Below are 18,440 nucleotides of genomic sequence, written 5' to 3'. Positions count from 1 at the left end.
CTTCCGATCCATTTTACACGCCGGAACCGTGAGTACATGACACGTCTTTTTTTTTAATAAAAGTGCAAGTAATATATAAAAATAATATGCAAAATAAGTATTTATAATAAATTTAGACCTTCCTAGTTATAATTTCCGATATCGAGTATCAAGTAATCGATATCGAGTATCAAATAATCGATATCAAGTAATTAACAATACTCTGTAATTTACAGAGATTGTTGTCATGAACTGCTGGGCCATATGCCGCTACTTGCCAATCCCAGTTTTGCGCAATTTTCTCAAGAACTTGGTCTGGCTTCTCTCGGTGCATCGGATGAAGACATAGATAAATTGGCAACTGTAAGAGTCTTTGAATATGAAGATATTTCATCTTCCGTTATTTGCATGACCTCTATCTTTCCAGCTATACTTCTTCACCGTGGAGTTTGGATTGTGCAAACAGGATGGTATGTTTCGTGTTTACGGAGCCGGTCTGCTTTCGTCGGTGGCGGAATTGAGACACGCGGTATCCGCACCCGAGAAAACCATGAGATTTGAACCGGACGTCACGTGCAAGCAGTAATGCATCATCACTGCGTTTCAGAATGCGTATTATTATACGGACAGCATAGAGGAAGCAAAAGAGAAAATGCGGTAAATGTCTTTCCTTGCGATATTATTATATGTATCTCGCCGATCTTTTTGTTCGAATGTAATCCTTTTTTTTCTTCGAAATCAAATAAGAGCAAATGTAATCATATTATTATTTATATTACTTCCAGAGCGTTTGCTAATCAGATTGAACGACCATTTGGGGTACGCTACAATCCGTATACCCAGTCAGTGGAGGTGTTGACAGATGCCCAGAAGATCACGGCTGTGGTTAGCGAGCTGCGAGGTGATCTTTGCATAGTGTCAAACGCCCTGAAAAAAATCCATGAACAGGACGATACCGTTGATGTCGAGAGGATAACCAGCCTGTTGACTCACGGCATCGATATTCCGCAGGATAGTTCGCCCTCGGAGAGCGATGATAGTCCTAATGTCGAAGAGTCTCATCCCCAAGAAGACCAGCAGTTGCATTGCGATGATAAAGATGTAGTCGCTATGGGAGATTAAGAGATTGATATCATTACTGATTGCATGCTTCTTAAATTTTTAAAAATGTTTGAGGAAATCAACGAAAATATCTTCAGAAATAATTTATTTCTCTCGCGAAAGCAGATGAGATATAACTCTGCTATCTCACAAAAAATTAATTTTTTGAGAAGTTAATCGATATGCAAGATTAAAAGAGGCTGCATAAAATAGAATGAATGAGAAGGAATTATCAGTTCACCTATCTAACTTTAGGGTATACACTTTAGAGTAAACAATCGATCAGATTAAATTTTAACAATATGTAAACAATATGTGAAATGAAACATAATGAATAATGATATTAAACAAGAATTTTTCCTTTCGATAAGGAACCGAGGGAGATCATATATAAGTATAAATGCAAAAATTAATGGAATTGAGAGCCGAAAAATTTTGATTCATCAGCATAATACAGCATGTATTTTCGACTTTGACCCCGTTTCTGTTAAATGTACAGGCAAAATGTTATATATGTAGAATGCCATTAATGTATCGTAATTAAATTAAAAATAAATGCAAAGTTATAATAAATTTAATCTCTTTAACTTTGCGTGTGTATATATATGTATGTATGTATGCATGTAAGTATGAATATGTGTCTGACAGACCCCAAGTAGATTTTTTACTTTTAGATCTTAGATCAATTTTATCCAATCTCAACCATTAGTTAAAATAATTAAAGCAATATTTTTGATAAATTTATATAAAAAGTCTTATTTTATTATTATTGGGGAAAAATTAATCCCCAAACGGGGTATAAACGGAAAGGTCCTACTGATTTCTATATTGGATATAGATACTCTAGCATCCGTCGTGGCTCATGGTTCCCGCACACAGAACAAGGCTTGCCGCGCGGAAAAAGGCAGCCAATCAACTTACATATTTTCCATAAGAACGAAAGACTGATTGGTTACCGCGTCGCTTCTTGCTGCGCGGCAAGCGTTAAGCCCGTGTCACACTACGCATTGCGGACTCGAATCGGATTTGGAATACAGACTGCAAATCGTCAACCATCCAATCAGAGCGAAGTAGCCAAGGATCTGATTGGATGATTGACGATTCGCAGTCCGCAATGCATATATTTATACGATTGTGCAAATCCGTCTGAATAGGCCCAAATTTTGAACTCTGTTCGGAAACTATTCGCATCGAATTGCACCCTTTCCTCATCATGATTCATCCAACTCTACCGAGTAGTGTTTCCGAGCGCAGCCTAATATAGACTATAGATGTCTGTCTCTGTACCTGTGTACGAACCATCCACATCTGATATGATTGCATATAGCTGTGCGAGAAATTAATCTGCAAGGAAAAACAAATTTTTATGCGATCATAAATTTAGAGTGAAACAGAGTTTTGTTTGCTGGATTTAAACAATTAAAGGAACCAATGACAATTTATCAATAAATGTGTGATAAATATATGCGGGAAAAAAAGGATGGTGGAATGTCTGCGAGAAATAATCGAACAGCTAAATACATAATTACAACTTCTTCTATTTAATTGGCCTATGCCGACCCGAAAAAAGGTGAGTCTATTCTAGCCGGCTATCAACAGGTGAATGGAAAAAAGAATGAGCGAAAAAAAAAATAAGAGATGGTTTTCAGGGTCCTCTTAAGAAGACTCAAAAATAGGATTCAAATAAAGGCGATTAAACATCTGATCCCGTTCACGGACGGCAACGAACTAATCGCAACTTCTGAATACCGTTAATGATGCTTCTGTCGTTACTTAGAAGGTGACGCATGATTTCGAAATTAAATCCTGGCGTGCATAAGTAAATATGGCACAAATACAGGCGTCGACTGTGGACGGATTGCCGAAGCATTTCGTCAACGCGATGCGCACGTTGTTCGATATAATGGATGATCAAAACACCGGTTTTGTCAAGTTCGCTGACATTGAGGGTCGATGGCAGGACGACGGCACGCAGGGCCTGCCCAAAGATATCCTCGATAGCTTGAAAAAGGTTACACCGCCGAGCGGTATGTTGTCGTTCGAAAGATTCTGCGCGGGCTTGAAGATCTGTCTGCTGCAAATACAGACAGAGTCCGATTCTAAGAAACATAACGGTCAGCCTAATAGGCCCCCATCCGCACCAATTCTCATCCCTGACAGCCAGAACAAAGCGGCATGGACCTCTCCCAACACTGCTACAATAAGACCTAACAATGCTATATCTCAGCAACGTACTCTTAGCATGCCGCAATTACTGGCCAATCGCAAAGATATGAATGCGCAATTAGAAATAATGGATGGAAGAAATATTGGGGAATCAAAGATCAATAAAACGTATGGCCCACCAAAGCCACCAAGGACAGGTGCTGCATTAGAAGGTAGAATGATGGGTTCAGAGCGTAACTTTGACAAGTCTGAGATTAGGACTGCTCTGCAGAATTGGCAAATGGGTCTCATGATGAACGACGAGAAGGAAAAACGTCAGTTGCTGGCTGTAAATTATAGACCGGATGCTAGGACATTGTTGAGACCTGCCAGAGTTCTGGGTGATGGTAAAGCGATTGATATACAGACTAATCAACTTGGTCTTCAATCTAAGAAACCGTCGGGTCGTCGCAGAGAGCCTAGGCGGCACACGTTGCAGAATGGTATTGATTATAATATGGTAAAGATGTTCTCCTCTAGGACTCTCAACTAACACTTGGTGATTGGTTCTGGGTATGCCCGATTAAATATTAACCTTAATACACATAACTCTTATAAATATAAAATATGTATTTGTAATAATTGTATTATTTCGAATTTAACATAATTCTTATATATAGTTGGGAACCCCCTTTGTATTTTTTATATTTTAAAAGGATATATTTACATAATATATTATATTTCTAGATGAAAAGAATGAAGCAGATGGAACAAGAAAAAGATGTATTACTTCAAGGTCTAACTGCTGTTGACAAAGCTAGAGAATGGTACTTGAAACAAATTTCTGCTACGCAAGAGAAAATCAAACATCTCGGACGAATGGGCTCTCATGTGGTATAAAAATATATACTTTTTATTCTCTTATATTCTATAAAACTATGTAATATATATACATACAACTTTATTTTCTACAGGAACAATGGACAGAGGCACAGCAGGAGCGTTTAGAACTACAACGTGCGCGAGTGCTAGAAGTAAATCGGCATTTAGCTGCCTTGATAAGTACCTGGGAACGTGGAGGGCTTCCTTTACATATGAATCTCGCTTTCTTGAGTACTCCGAGTTCAGCCCAACTTCAACAGGATATGTTATCACGGCTTAAACAACAAAATCATAGATTAACCGAGGTAATGTATAACAATGATTCTAGAATTCACTATAGAAAATCCATCCAAACAATTAATCTAATCTAGACTATTTCTATGTAACACAAAACAGGAAGTTAGTAAAAAAAGCCAACGAATAGCATTACTTGAACAAGAAAAAGATAGTCTTGTTAGAGAATTGTATAATAGACAATCTGGACTGATTCAATCTCGAAGAGCAACAATGATTCATGAACAACATGATCAAACGTTCATGTAAGGTACTAATAGTATTTAGATTAATAGTTATTGAGCAGAATAAAATTATATTGTAATTTTATTATAAATATCCTTTTCAGAATATAAGTATTTCAGGCTTTGGATTGGAAAATGCACCACACAAATAATAGGCTCTGAATTAAGCTTTAAATAGAATAAAAGTAAAAAGACTTACAAAACTAATGCGGTCCACTTGATGTTCCAGATACTTTTGTTTTCTAGGTATCATAAGTAGTTCAATTATTGTCTCAACAATGCCAATTAATATATCAGACATCTTACAGCTGGAATGTTCTGAAAATAAACAAAATGTCATGTTTTAGATGCTCTAGATTTTACAATATGCCATGGAATCTAAAAATATAAAGAATATTTGATACATTATGTTAAAATAACTTTATTATTTTCCTTATTTGATATTTTATAATGGTTGCAAGATATTTACTAATGATATATATACGCGCGCGATTATATTACATATATCTAAATATAATTATAATAAGTGAACGACATATCTTGAGTTCTTTATAATCTATCCAAAAAACGAAATCTTTCTGTATTTTATAATAAATTATTATTTTAAAATATATATTATTAATAAACATATATACACGCCCATGTGGGTGTCTATATTCTTGATATTATAATCTTAAGTTGCGTATTTTTATCTCTGCAGTGCGCATGATACACTATTGACATATCGATCTTGATCTCGTGAAAATTTTTATTAAATTTTACTTTGTCGAGACTACAGCAAATTTTACAAATTCATCTCTATGACACATATGATCGATTTCCGGACTTAAAGCCGCCAGTGTCAAATGTTATCGAATTCTAAAAGGCGATAGCATGTTACGACGATATGTCGTCAAATCCGTTAGTTTGAATTTCGCTCGATAGAGTTAATCATCGTAAAAAAGAATTTTACATACAAGACTTGAAAATAGAAGTGATTTTATAAATGATAAGTTACTTTTAGCTTTAATTTTCTCAAATAGCGAAAAAGTATAATAATTTTACATATGATGTTTTGCTTAATAAAATAAATTAATATATAACAAACATTCAGTGAATACATGATGTGAGAAAATGTGTAACTAAATAATTCTCTTTTATTCTCTTAATTATTTATACATAATAATTATTTCTATGACGTCAGAATTATTCTTCATCTTGAATCCAAAAAGATTCGATGAAGATGCAGTTTTTTGTCTTCACAGTGAAAATAATGTCTTTGTTTCATGTTGTAAAACCGTGGCAATTTCAATGTCGAATGAAAAATAAATTCTCTAAGATTTATAGAAAAGATTCTATATAATTTTCAATGGAAATTGCAATAAAAACATGTTACTATATTTTTAGAATTAAGCAATTGTCAAATGCATATGTACATATAGCTTCTCGCGCCAGAAAATATTATATATGTACAAGGCAAATTAAAACCTTTATCTATTAAACATCTTCATTTATTTTGAATTATCTCATCTACACATCTTAAAAACGAAAATAATCAGAAAAGCTAAAGAGGTATTCAATTTTTCTCTTTTTGTACAATTTCTTAATTTTATCATTTCATATATTAAATTTCTCGCTTATCTGTATATCAGAATCAATCAGTTTCACGAATAAAAATGAAAGAATATATTATATTGTACGATTTAGTGTATATAAATCTCTATCAGGCACCATTGTGATCGAGTTGCATCCCACGCATAGTTTCTCAGCGTGTTGGACAGCATCCGCGCGATCGCATTTTAGTTATTAGCGGTCCACGACAGTTAGCTGCCACGAGTCGACGGGTACGGTCGACTCGGCCGCTACATCATCCTGGAGCCCTTCCCACCGTTGCAACGCAGCCTTATCATAGCCCCTCGCTGCGCTGACGAAAGAAAGCGCGTGCGGAGAGAGGACCGCACTGACCCCGGTGTCCCCTTTGTGTGAGAGCCGCATGTGACCTTTGACATCGAACTCGCGACGAAAGCCTACCAGAAGGCGCCCGAGCGGTCGACGATCTTCCCCTTCGAGCTCTGCTCTTCTAGATTATCACCGTCCACGATATTCGTGTCGGGATTCCTTGACGTCTCTCTCATCTCCCCTCATCTGGGAACATCATGCTACCGAGATTGACGCTGTCGGCTGCTCTGTTCCTCTTAACAATAGGTAAGGAGTATTATAATATCAAAACGATGAATTATAAATTTTGTATAGACAAAGATACGTTACATATGCAGGCTATCGTTGTGATTAATAAAAAAAATTTTAAGTTCATTTTCACAGAAAATTTGGTAAGTGACTGATTTAATGTATAATTGCCGGCGATTACAAATAGAGCGCGTGATTATTTATATATAATTGATTATACTGTTTCAAAATTATAACGTAAATTATACAAAGTAGCGCATATTTAAAATACCGCAATATTTTTATCGTTTGCTCAAAAAAGTAGTACAAAAACTGATATACTTGTCTCATTAGATTCGAGATATATCGGGGCAACGTTTTCGCGCGCTTAAACATTTTTGTTCAGTTATCACTTAGATAAATTACAACTTTCCTTTCTTATTATTGTCTTCTCGAGATACAGTTAATATAACCAATTTTCTTTATTTTTATCCGTTTTTCTTGTAGATAATATTAATTTTAAAACGCACACATATCCGATTTTTTTAAAATTTGATACAGTATATATAATGTTTTTAAAAGTATTACGAGATTCCCTCAGTAAAATTATCTTCCATGGAATAAATAGCAATAATATGTGAGATGCATTCTCACTTTAAAATAATCAGACGATAAACCCGTCATAATGATAGTGAATGGTGCTCTCAATGATGAACATCCCACATATGCCTCCCTTTCTGATTACACACTCCATAATGAACCGTATCGTTCGTAATTAATTACCTTTGAATAAATCAAATGAGAAGAAACGCGCGCGCGAAGCATTTGCTTAAATTAATCAAAATTAGAGTATATGTGTCGCTTAAATATCCCCACACACATATTGGGTGAAATAAAGGAATCACAACTGTCACGCATGAACGCATGATAACAAAAGTGAAGGAATCTAAAAATCGATTAGCCCACGCACGCGATATCCTCTCTCGTGAAATACTTATCAATTTAGACAAGTGGGAAGTACAGCCGACCGCATCCGGCGCAAACATTTGCCTCTGCTAACGTATCACTCTCTATCTCTCTTCTGGGGTAAATAAACTGCAGATATTTCTACTGCATCTGTAGTACATTTACCTAAAAATAATATAGATAATTAATAAATATAGAACGCAGATGCATATAGACTCGCGTCTATTAATTCTGGCAATGTGTGCATTAAAACAGTTATTATACATACATAGTAACACACAGATATTGTTCACAGCCTCGTTATTCTTCTACATATCTCAACCGAATGCACCCACTTTATCGCAGCTTCATTGAGTAATTTTCTTAGAGAAAATATCGAAAGAATTTATGATATCGCATCTCTTCAATGTATAATGCATTGCCTCTATCTTTGTGTGTATAACAAGATTTAAAATTAAAGTCAGCTTATGTGAAGAATAAGTTATATTTTCATCTATCTTCTCTGTTATGGTTCGTTGATTAGAAACTTCTTATTTTTAATCATTTAAATATAATTATATTCAAAAATTATATATTTACCATTTTTATTGAGGAAACATCGATTCAGTCGAAAAATCCTAATAGAAAGGACATCAAAGAATGATTTAAAAAATATATCTTGTATAAATATTAACTTTATATATATATACGTCTCTTCGTTTAAATAGCATTAAGCGCTTGTTCAATGCGGCGCGATTAATGCCAAGCTTTTTGCAGTTTTATTGTCCGAGGGATGCGAGTTGGATCAGATGCGATACGGATGTCGTATCTACAATGCACAATGCAGTTGCGGCTACGGCTGCAAATCCGAATACAGATACAATAACAATGACGATTGCAAGCTAGCGCTGAAAGGTAATATCTGTTAAATCTGCAGTAATCAATTATGTTGACGATGTACTTTATATATGCTTGTTAAAAAATTTTATAATTATCGGGGTGGGAGGAGGGAAGTACATATGATATATACTCACACATTCTAGTTCATTGTCTCAACACTTGTGTGAGTATTATTTAACTTCTTTTTGCAGGAAGACGTAGCGACATATGTTCTCGATCGAAGCCTTGTCTGAACGAAGGCTCGTGTTCTCAAATATCATCGGAGCCCGGATTTAAATGCCGCTGCGAAGGAACTGGATTCTACGGCACTTACTGCGAGACACGTTAGTAATTCCAATGACAGTGATTTAACTTTCGCAATTTCAACGTTATGTGATTCTGTGAATATTTTGTGTCTCCTCGCATATTGAAATCGTCAAAGTGATTGAATAGGATTAGTAAACGAAGGATGATATTTCGGTAAAAGAAAAAAATTAGATATTATTTAATATTGAGAAACCTTCGCATTTTTTGATTTTTTTTCCACATGATATTATGACATCAGGAAAAAGAGAAAATTAATATAAACAATTATTTGTTACAGGTTGTCCACAAGCGGACAATTTACTTTTCCAAGGACAATTCCCTTACGAATGCGTTATAATTTAATTCGAAAGTTTTTCTTCTTATTCTTTCATCCTGATCCAAATTCGTCTTAATATGACACACACATATTTTTTTTTTTTTTTTTTTTTTTTTTTTAAAAAAAAAAAAAAAAAAAAAAAAAATGCATCTCATAAGACATATTTACACATCTTTGTACATACATAATAAATATTAAAACAGACTATACGCCGTTTTATTTACCGTTTTGTATGATACCACATACCGCCAGGATATTCTTGATACTTCAAACTTCTTGTAATCGCGCAGTTTTAAAACGTTAAAAATATAATACACGCGATAGCAGAATAGAATATTAAAGTGAGTAAAATATTAAAATATTATGCCATAAAATACAACTTTGCGGTTTTAAAAAAATTTTAAGATCTTATATATACAAAGTATAGATATATTTTGCTTCGATACTTCCACTGTTTATTCATCAATAATTTTACAATATGTATGCACATGATGTGTTGGATCCACGGGTTTCGGAACAAGCGCTTAGTTTGTATCGTGCTTGTGTTATGTACTTTACCTTATATTTTACGTTATTTCTTTCACATATCTTTCTACAATAATGCCACATGTATCTTACCATTTTAGAGGTGGCAAAACTTATAAAATGTGACTTTTTATTCTTTACATAGGTATTTTTTTGTAACTTCCGTTGTTGTATGACCACAGAATTCGTAATACTAATTTGATTTTACAACACGAGACTGAGAGATTAGAGGAACTTATAACAATATATATGTTAAATATATATAAATATATATTAATATAATTGTAAAATTATATGTATATATAATAATATTAACTTATTATTCTCACGTGTATAAGCTGATTCACCTATGTTCTCTTTTCACTGATTAAATCTGCAATGATTATAAAATGCATAAAATTGCTGTTTTGATTTATTGAAGTTCGTAAGAGCATTGTAAGCTCTCTTTATATTGATATATATAAGTATATATTATATCATAATTATAGGAAAATCAACTTATATATCTTGTAGCATAAAATAGCAATCGCGTGAGAAATTAAAAATCTATCTGAGCGCAAATATCTACATCATTATTTGGGCAATAAAGCCAATCGTTTCACAGACACTTTGCTGGATAATTATTTACTGACGAAGAATGACTATTATTATTATTTACATATCGCGTACTCCTTCACACAATTACGCGCATAAAATTAATACAAGTTTTCATTATAATATATGTATATATATATATATTTATATATATTATCTAAGATAAACAGTTAGCCCCAATCATAACTTTTTTTTTCCTCCAGATTCATAGATATTACTTCAACAGAGTGACACTCAGTTCCACAATTCATTATAACAAAGCACATACAGTGCTCTTGATGTGATAAAATTATACAATCAATTCCAATAATGAAACTGCATAGTGCAGATTGTTTTTCTTCAATTTTACAATTAAAATTTCGTACATACTCTTTACATTTGCATATAATTTCTTTTTTCAAATATTTCTTTTTTTTTTTACTTATTGCATATGTATACCATGTGTATAAAGTATATAATAAGTAAAATAAGTTTGAAGAAAGTTACACAAATAAAGATTATGTATTAACGTGTAAGAATATACTTTTTATAAAGAGAGACAAGATATCGTCTTAGAGGATACAAATAGGTTGTCAGCCCAACATCTTAAGTGTACTCTGGGACATTTTTCGTACTTTGTTATTTCCCCAAGTAACAAAACGAATTGATATATCGACCAAACGTCTATGAAAATAAACATACTAATCAAAAATTTCAATGAATCCTATAAACTATCGATTATGTTTAGAAAAGTAACATCGAATATGTATAGCTTAATAGTAAATTTATGAAGATATGGGAAATTAAAGAGATAAACCAATTACGTATTGAATTCTAATGTTATCTCAAGAATAAGACAAACTGCCTTTCGTTTTCTCCCATTATGAGGTGATAAAATGAGTCGTTGTTCTTTTTTTTCTTTTTTTTTTTTTTACTTTTATATTATTCCGGCCCTCGTTCACCATCCAATTCCAGATCACTATCATTATAATTATTGTTGTCGCATTAGTCTGAATTTGGCAAACGTTTATGACCATGCTTACAATTATTGCATATGTATACCATGCGTATAAAGCATATCATAAGTAAAATAAGTTTGAAGAAAGTTACACAAATAAAGATTATGTATTAACGTGTAAGAATATACTTTTTATAAAGAGAGACAAGATATCGTCTTAGAGGATACAAATAGGTTGTCAGCCCAACATCTTAAGTGTACTCTGGGACATTTTTCGTACTTTGTTATTTCCCCAAGTAACAAAACGAATTGATATATCGACCAAACGTCTATGAAAATAAACATACTAATCAAAAATTTCAATGAATCCTATAAACTATCGATTATGTTTAGAAAAGTAACATCGAATATGTATAGCTTAATAGTAAATTTATGAAGATATGGGAAATTAAAGAGATAAACCAATTACGTATTGAATTCTAATGTTATCTCAAGAATAAGACAAACTGCCTTTCGTTTTCTCCCATTATGAGGTGATAAAATGAGTCGTTGTTCTTTTTTTTCTTTTTTTTTTTTTACTTTTATATTATTCCGGCCCTCGTTCACCATCCAATTCCAGATCACTATCATTATAATTATTGTTGTCGCATTAGTCTGAATTTGGCAAACGTTTATGACCATGCTTACAATAGTAATCTTGGTATCGAAGTGTATGAACTAAAAACAAATTGTAGATTACAATTTGGATAATCAATAAGTGTCTCACAGCGCATTATTCTTCTATGGCACCAGGAGTGTGCTGGCATCTTTCCTGGGTAAATCCGCGCGTGCCATCGGGACCTCTTGGTTGTCTGACCACAGTTAATTTTGGACCTGTGTCTTCCAACGATATGGTACGCAATCGGCTTATTAATCGCTCGGGTCGTTGTTGAACCGCATCACTGTTAAAGATTCACAAATAAAATTACATTGTGATGTTTGTGTTAAAGAAACATTGCAATATTTAAAAAAAAATTATTTTTTTCGCATCGATTTACCTTAATCGAGTCACATTGCACGCCGATGACTTGCCAGTGCGTTGATTAGTAACCAAAACGAATTCCACCTGATCACCCGGTTGCAACGTAGCGTGGTCTCGAACTTCGCTTATATGGAAGAATAACTTTTTACCCTCATCGACTTCGTAGGCGAGAAAACCGAATGGACCTTTAACCGCGTCCACTGTAGCTCTTCTTTTTTTTCTGACAGCTACAATATTGCAAGCATGACCTTCTGAATCAACCTGCAATTGCACAGGATCACCAGCCTGTAATAGCTCCCGCTTGTTAGAAAGTCCCATGATTCCGAATTCGTATTCTGGCGTTTCCTCGTCCTCGTTAGTTGGATTAATTTTGATCAAACCAGCGTACTCAGTCTGCTCGGGATTCGCACTTCGTAATGGTCGCACCACAGTACCATCTAGGACCTCGCTGACTGCCGTAGGCCTCGGAATACTTCCGCGTGGTACCAATTTAACATGATCAGCAGCTACACAACCTCCAGATCCTCTTCCATTACTCGAACTACTAATTGTACATTCGATATCAGCTCCTAATTCCAACGTATTAGCATCTCCTTCAAAGTTACTGCAAATAAAAGTCGAATTGAATATCGTTTTATATATGCATCGTTTGTTATAAAAATTGAAGTACACATAGGTATAACTCTTACCTGTAGTGAAAAAATATTTCTCTGTCGTGATTTACTGTCTCAATAAAGCCAAATCCATCCTTAAGAGCAGCTATAAAACCTTGACAAACTTGTCCATTTGATTTTTTGTTAACATTTTGAATTTTTTCACCAGCAGCATTTACTAAAAATATGTCTTCAGCAACAAGCTCTTTATTTCGTTTTACTTGAACAATATTGAACATCACCTATACAAATCAGATAAATAATTATAGCACAAAGATCACAAAGTGAAAAACGAACAAAAAAAGAAACTCTTCATTTAATTAGTATAATTTTATACAAATTTACCTTATCGCCCAATTTTGGAATATGTTTAGGATCGCAATCTTTAGAGAAGAAAATAATGCTCTTCTGCTGGCCATAACCAATAAGGCCAGGTTCCATTGAATTTGTGTCCTGTATTACAGTACCTAATATATCCTTTTCTATAATTGTTTGAAACAATACAGTACCCATTGTCAAATGTTTCAATCTAATAGCACTTTGTCGAGTATTAGAGAATGATGACGAAGGATCCTTAAGAAAAGAAAAAGATAATTATTATGAGTAAGATAAAGATAAATAAAAATAAATTGTAACAAGAAAATTTTTTTTTTGTACTAAGTATTATTGTCATAATATACTCACTTGTATGACTGTAAATTCCACCTCATCCCCTACACTAATTTCTCTATCAACATCAAGAACTTCGTTAAAGTGAAAGAAAAGTCTGGGTTCTCTTTCTACACAACGAATAAAGCCAAATCCATCTTTGAGAGATTGTATAACACCTTGCTCTCGTCTTTCTCCTGACACAGTGAAAGATTCTGGTAATAACATTATCTCTGTAGCTCTTTTAAGTTGATCTCTAGTGTCTGTCGCAATACGAAATTGAACCCAATCGCCATGTCTATTAAAAAAATTAAGTTACATTAATATATGGATATATTATAGCTATGTAGAAAAATGTGTTATTATATATAAAGAAATGAATGTGTTTACATATACAAAAATGAAATAAGAAAGAAAAAAGTTCACATTTAATAGTTCATATTTATTACCTAAGAGTAAAGTCTCCTTTTTGATCTTTATCACCAAATGGTACTTCCACTTCAGAATGATTGCTGTCTCTGTATCGAATACGTCCAGGTAAGGGATCATTTTGATGACGAGCAGCAGTACCTCTCTCCAAAGGCTTCAACACTTGTCCTTTTACCACTTCATTACTGACTTCTTCAAATATGATTGAACCAGGTGGTAACTTTGTAATGTTGCAAGCCACCTCCTTTCCCTGCAAGAGCAAAATACTAGATTTGTTATGCGCCTGTAGATCTTTTTTTCGAAAAACCGTTTTGACAGTTTCTATCTCACTTACATTGCGTGTCTGTATTATAAATTCCACATCATCTCCTAGCCTAAGTTCTTCTTTCATAGACTTAGCTTCACTAAAGTGGAAGAATATTTCTTTGACTACATCAGCACGTTCGATAAAACCAAAATTTTCTTTCATCGAACACACTACTCCACGGTATCGAACCGGATGCGCCGGATTTTCCAATCTTACGTTACACGCACCCAAGTTTCCTCTATAATTTATTTTAACACATATGAAAAATTGCTTACACAATATTTCGTACATTTTATTAGCTAAAAATTAATATATATCATACCGTTGATTAGTAGCAATCTGAAATGAAACTTTATCACCAGCACGCAAAGTAACGTTTCCTTCGACATCGTCTTTGGTATATGGCAGAAAAAAACATTCTCCGCGATTTTCGTAACTGATACGTCCTTGTGAATCACCACTTGCTTGTAATTCCGTTGTTACATTACCAATGCATCGTTGATCACCCAGTGCCTTAAATAAATTATGTTTTCTTACACATACATTTATTTATATATTTCTCATCAATTTTTCTCATGTTTTTATGTGCTATTATTATTATTAATGATATTATTATTTGCTATTATTATACTAACCACTGGAGCAATTTTGCTAACGGTGCTTGCAATAGGCTTGCCTGTTCGCCGATCATAAGTCATTTCAAATTCCACAGGATCTCCAATCTTCAAATGTTCAATGTTACCACTAAATTGGCTAAAATGAAAAAACAATCTTGCCTGTCTTTCGCAGCATTGTATGAATCCATAAGAATGCTGTGGATAAAAGTTTCAATCGTATGAAAATTAGTCATATATCTTATAAAAATAATCGAGTTCAATATCATTCATAAGACTCACTAATAATTTCTCAATTATGCCAGTTTCCCGTGTTCCTTGATTCGCAGATTGATCCTGATAGGTAGAATTATTGGTAGCAGGTTCACTAGTGTAACCGGCATTTGTTTCCATGCCCGTAAATTCAAATGGAAATCTTGTAGCGCCATTGCGCGGTGACGATTGTGTGCCAGGATAACTACCATAGTTAGTAGTAGAATTTTTGCCACATTCAGGAGGTGAACCCATATAGTGATCACCACTGTAGTTGGTACCATTACGATAATTGTTAGTTGTTGGTTGATGAGATCCTGTTATGGCTTTAGGACTTGGTATAGCCATAGACTTGTAGTCAAGTATTGCTGGGTCAGAGTTCATGATTGGCGGCTGGAACGTTTTCCACTGAGGATTGTTGGACATTGTCTTCTCAATTTGCGCAGTGTATTATATTTATAATACAGAGTATATAATATTTACGTATAATTTAGCTCTTCTTCTCTTGAAACAATTACGTAATTCCCTTTATGTTTACACTTCTGTTACCACAATATATATAAGTGTATATATATGTATATATACACTTATATTTAGAAATTTTTAGTCTTTTTTCAATTATTTAAGTGTTAACATAGATATCACAGAACGGTTCTTGGTACCTTATATCTTTGTTCACTATAATGTTACAAGAACTTAATGAAGAGGAAGAGTGGCTCTTTAAAATGCTGCAGAAATGCAGACTCCTTTGTGACCAGGAAGTGAAAGTGAGGTCTCTTCAAAGTATTTTAACACATATATCATCAATTATTTAATGGAGAGTACCGCAGTAGCTCGACACAAACTTGGCACTCTTTATAAACGCAGATAAAGATGTTCTATCAAGCAGAGCAGCACAATCTCAGCCGCAATCGCAATCACGGTCACTATATTAGCTCACCTATTTCTTGCTCACAAAGCTTGTTGTGTATACAATATACAAATGAACGATGCAGTTAATGTTGATTTATGACTTAATACAAGTACAAAACCTTAGCACACCATATACTGTCAATACTTTCCATATGTATATGTTTGAATATTATAACAACTGTTTGATAAATACTCAATTTAGCGTGCACTAGAACAACTGTGTTTCTTTTAAACGTCAGTCATTCTTTATAAAAGAAGTAAATCAAAAACATAGGAGATTTAAAGAATAAATGTTGACTTGAAAATCCTCAGATGTCTTCAATGCGTGCTGAGTCTGGTTGTGTTCTCTTCCAATATTTCTATAATAGCGTTTCCTTCTTCAGCTTTTAAATGTGAAATTTACAGTGAGCCTTAGTTTCAGAAGTGTCCTAAACTAACAATGACACAAGCTGCAAGAAAAAGAGAAGAAACAATATGAAAGAAACATTATGAAAGTCAAAAAAATATATTAAAGTATAGTATTTTTCATTCGAAGATTGCGAGCTCTCTATATCAAAGTATTAAATTATACAAAATATTTACAGCATTAATCTGTGTAACATCTTGTAATATAATTAATTCTATACAGAATAAAGAGTTTATAAAAATTTCTAAATTCTAATTAAATTTGATACATAAAATGTGGAAATAAATTTTATAAACAATATCATTGCTATACACTGCACAATACATGCTATGAAAAATGTTAATTAAAAAAAAAATAATATCTATGAACTTTCCATTTTCTAATATAGCAATAATATAACAATTTCATTAACAAAAATTAATGGAAAGTTACTGAAAATATGCACGAAAATTCAATGAACAAATTTTGAATGCAGATTATTGAATATATATATATTTACTATACATATATAAAGAGACTTTATCTCTGCATAAAGGACTTTCCAAATTATCTAAGAAATAAACGGAAGCAAAATAATTATACATTTCTTTATAGTTCTCTGCAGCAGAACAAACGCGTTTCTTCCTAATCGTTTGGTAGTTTGACATTGACTCGATGTACTGCGAAACGTGGTTTTATCATTAGATGTTCCCCATATGATTGCTGAAAATTGCACGATGTGTCACGGTATATTTGACGGATAAATCATGATCACGACTCTCTCTCTCTCTCTCTCTCTCTCGCGGATCCCTTACATTTATTCTATCCGATTTCGGATATATTACTATCGGCTAACATTACCGTATACGCGATTACACAAAATGTTTGTGAAATTCGAAAGAGCAGTGCGATTGCGCGGTAGTGATACACGCGATAGATATGATCCTCGTAGACAGTTCGTGCGAATCCCCGTCCACACATCTCTCTTTGAGAATCCTTTCCATTTCGGAGTAGACGTGCGCTATCATGTGCGCTAGTCGCGATTTTTCCCGGAGTTCTAGATTTTTTACGAGGTCGCGAGGCGCCCTATCTCGCCGCGGGCTACGGCGTGCTCTCGTCGCGGCCTATCTGCGTAGCGGAATTCATATTTCGACGACCGGATCGGCGCGAGGAACGCGCCAGGATCCGAACGGCACGCGCTGCTACACAAAGCTCGCAATCGTACGGCAATTAAATGGCTTTACGAGACTCACCACGACACAGCACAGCACTGACGACATGCCGCCATGTTGAATGTCAACATTCAGCGTTCGCATACATCCAACGGAGGAACGGCCCCACACACACGCACGAGCGGTCCAAGTCCCTGACTCACATTGTATGTGATGAAAACGTACCTTTATGGGAGATTTATTTATTTATTATAATAAAGAGATTTATTAATTATTTATTAATTAATTAAGCTGTGCTCCGATCTTTTTTGATACGGTTCTACGGGAGAAATTCTTCCATGTCCAGTAAAGTAACTTTTGCATTCTAGATTTATATTTCTAATTTTTAGCAATATGTATTTCCCGCCTTAGACGCACTCCGAGTGTTTAACATGCGGTTGAAGAAAAATATATAATTGTATTTATATTTTAAACATTGCGATTGTGTATAGTAAATTTTCCTGTTGCAATATACTATACATAAATTATCCTTAGCTTAAAATTAATTATTGCAATAGCAAAGTCCTTGCTCAAACGTTTTTATTTCGAGAAGGATTAGTATAACAAATTTGAGGGGGAAAAAAAAAAGACAACAAAAGCTGCGCTTGCAAACCGAAAGTGTACTTTTAGTAGTTGATTTCATTCAAAGCAAGATGCTTTTTTCTCTCTTTTTTTTTCTTATATTTTAAACATTAGTATACAAAGTGACATATAT

At 33.9% G+C, this 18,440-nt stretch overlaps 4 protein-coding genes and 1 long non-coding RNA gene across 9 annotated transcripts in view; 3 read left to right on the top strand and 2 right to left on the bottom strand.

Moving 5' to 3' along the window:
• The window catches only part of LOC115233862 (tryptophan 5-hydroxylase 1), a 6,675-nt gene extending 5,038 nt beyond the window's left edge, over positions 1-1,637 (top strand). The window contains 4 exon segments of the mRNA XM_029804476.1: positions 1-28; positions 216-342; positions 407-636; positions 765-1,637. Coding sequence (XP_029660336.1) covers positions 1-28; positions 216-342; positions 407-636; positions 765-1,101 — 722 coding nt within the window. The 3' untranslated portion in view covers positions 1,102-1,637.
• A 673-nt stretch (positions 1,638-2,310) lies between these two features.
• Positions 2,311-5,035, top strand: LOC115233921 (suppressor APC domain-containing protein 2). 3 transcript variants are annotated; one of them, XM_029804566.1, is made up of 6 exons: positions 2,311-2,650; positions 2,730-3,745; positions 3,973-4,119; positions 4,200-4,412; positions 4,504-4,646; positions 4,730-5,035. In XM_029804566.1, the coding sequence occupies exons 2-6, from the start codon at positions 2,906-2,908 to the stop codon at positions 4,734-4,736; spliced, it is 1,350 nt and encodes a 449-aa protein (XP_029660426.1). In that variant the 5' UTR covers positions 2,311-2,650; positions 2,730-2,905; the 3' UTR covers positions 4,737-5,035. The 3 variants fall into 3 exon arrangements, with proteins under 3 accessions (XP_029660426.1, XP_029660428.1, XP_029660429.1); XM_029804568.1 differs by having other exon boundaries at positions 2,717-3,745; XM_029804569.1 differs by having other exon boundaries at positions 4,504-4,651; positions 4,730-5,024.
• A 1,306-nt stretch (positions 5,036-6,341) lies between these two features.
• Positions 6,342-9,328, top strand: LOC115233922 (protein crumbs-like). Its single transcript, XM_029804570.1, has 4 exons — positions 6,342-6,809; positions 8,493-8,630; positions 8,807-8,938; positions 9,199-9,328. The coding sequence occupies exons 1-4, from the start codon at positions 6,761-6,763 to the stop codon at positions 9,261-9,263; spliced, it is 384 nt and encodes a 127-aa protein (XP_029660430.1). The 5' UTR covers positions 6,342-6,760; the 3' UTR covers positions 9,264-9,328.
• Positions 6,816-8,480, bottom strand: LOC115233923. Its single transcript, XR_003883852.1, has 3 exons — positions 8,316-8,480; positions 8,005-8,164; positions 6,816-7,901 (listed from the first exon to the last, which is right to left on the bottom strand). It is a non-coding gene; the product is annotated as an uncharacterized LOC115233923 (long non-coding RNA).
• A 2,052-nt stretch (positions 9,329-11,380) lies between the features above and the next one.
• Positions 11,381-17,905, bottom strand: LOC115233920 (cold shock domain-containing protein E1). 3 transcript variants are annotated; one of them, XM_029804565.1, is made up of 11 exons: positions 17,768-17,904; positions 15,248-16,578; positions 14,987-15,163; positions 14,674-14,864; positions 14,379-14,589; positions 14,065-14,294; positions 13,652-13,913; positions 13,313-13,540; positions 13,004-13,209; positions 12,331-12,918; positions 11,381-12,234 (listed from the first exon to the last, which is right to left on the bottom strand). In XM_029804565.1, exons 2-11 carry the CDS (start codon positions 15,641-15,643, stop codon positions 12,066-12,068), a joined length of 2,658 nt encoding a protein of 885 aa, XP_029660425.1. In that variant the 5' UTR covers positions 15,644-16,578; positions 17,768-17,904; the 3' UTR covers positions 11,381-12,065. The 3 variants fall into 3 exon arrangements, with proteins under 3 accessions (XP_029660425.1, XP_029660423.1, XP_029660424.1); XM_029804563.1 differs by having other exon boundaries at positions 14,065-14,589; positions 17,768-17,905; XM_029804564.1 differs by lacking the exon at positions 17,768-17,904 and adding an exon at positions 17,118-17,137 and having other exon boundaries at positions 14,065-14,589.
• Positions 17,906-18,440: the final 535 nt, after the last annotated feature.

Source organism: Formica exsecta, unplaced genomic scaffold, assembly GCF_003651465.1.
Source record: "Formica exsecta isolate Colony F162 unplaced genomic scaffold, ASM365146v1 scaffold191, whole genome shotgun sequence".
Lineage (NCBI taxonomy): Eukaryota > Metazoa > Arthropoda > Insecta > Hymenoptera > Formicidae > Formica > Formica exsecta.
Note: the sequence above shows the minus strand (reverse complement) of the source record. Positions and strands in the feature narration are given on the sequence as shown.

What these genes read in the sequence shown, in the direction of transcription:
- LOC115233921 (XM_029804566.1), top strand. Translation starts at nt 2,906, where the DNA reads ATGGCACAAATACAGGCGTCGACTGTGGACGGATTGCCGAAGCATTTC. An exon ending in ATGGTATTGATTATAATATG is followed by an intron (nt 3,746 to 3,972) that starts GTAAAGATGTTC and finishes TTATATTTCTAG; the next exon opens with ATGAAAAGAATGAAGCAGAT. An exon ending in GACGAATGGGCTCTCATGTG is followed by an intron (nt 4,120 to 4,199) that starts GTATAAAAATAT and finishes TATTTTCTACAG; the next exon opens with GAACAATGGACAGAGGCACA.
- LOC115233922 (XM_029804570.1), top strand. Translation starts at nt 6,761, where the DNA reads ATGCTACCGAGATTGACGCTGTCGGCTGCTCTGTTCCTCTTAACAATA. An exon ending in TTGCAAGCTAGCGCTGAAAG is followed by an intron (nt 8,631 to 8,806) that starts GTAATATCTGTT and finishes TTCTTTTTGCAG; the next exon opens with GAAGACGTAGCGACATATGT. An exon ending in CGGCACTTACTGCGAGACAC is followed by an intron (nt 8,939 to 9,198) that starts GTTAGTAATTCC and finishes TATTTGTTACAG; the next exon opens with GTTGTCCACAAGCGGACAAT.
- LOC115233920 (XM_029804563.1), bottom strand. Translation starts at nt 15,643, where the DNA reads ATGTCCAACAATCCTCAGTGGAAAACGTTCCAGCCGCCAATCATGAAC. An exon ending in AAAGGAGACTTTACTCTTAG is followed by an intron (nt 13,914 to 14,064) that starts GTAATAAATATG and finishes TTTTTTTAATAG; the next exon opens with ACATGGCGATTGGGTTCAAT. An exon ending in GAAATATTTTTTCACTACAG is followed by an intron (nt 12,919 to 13,003) that starts GTAAGAGTTATA and finishes TTTTATTTGCAG; the next exon opens with TAACTTTGAAGGAGATGCTA.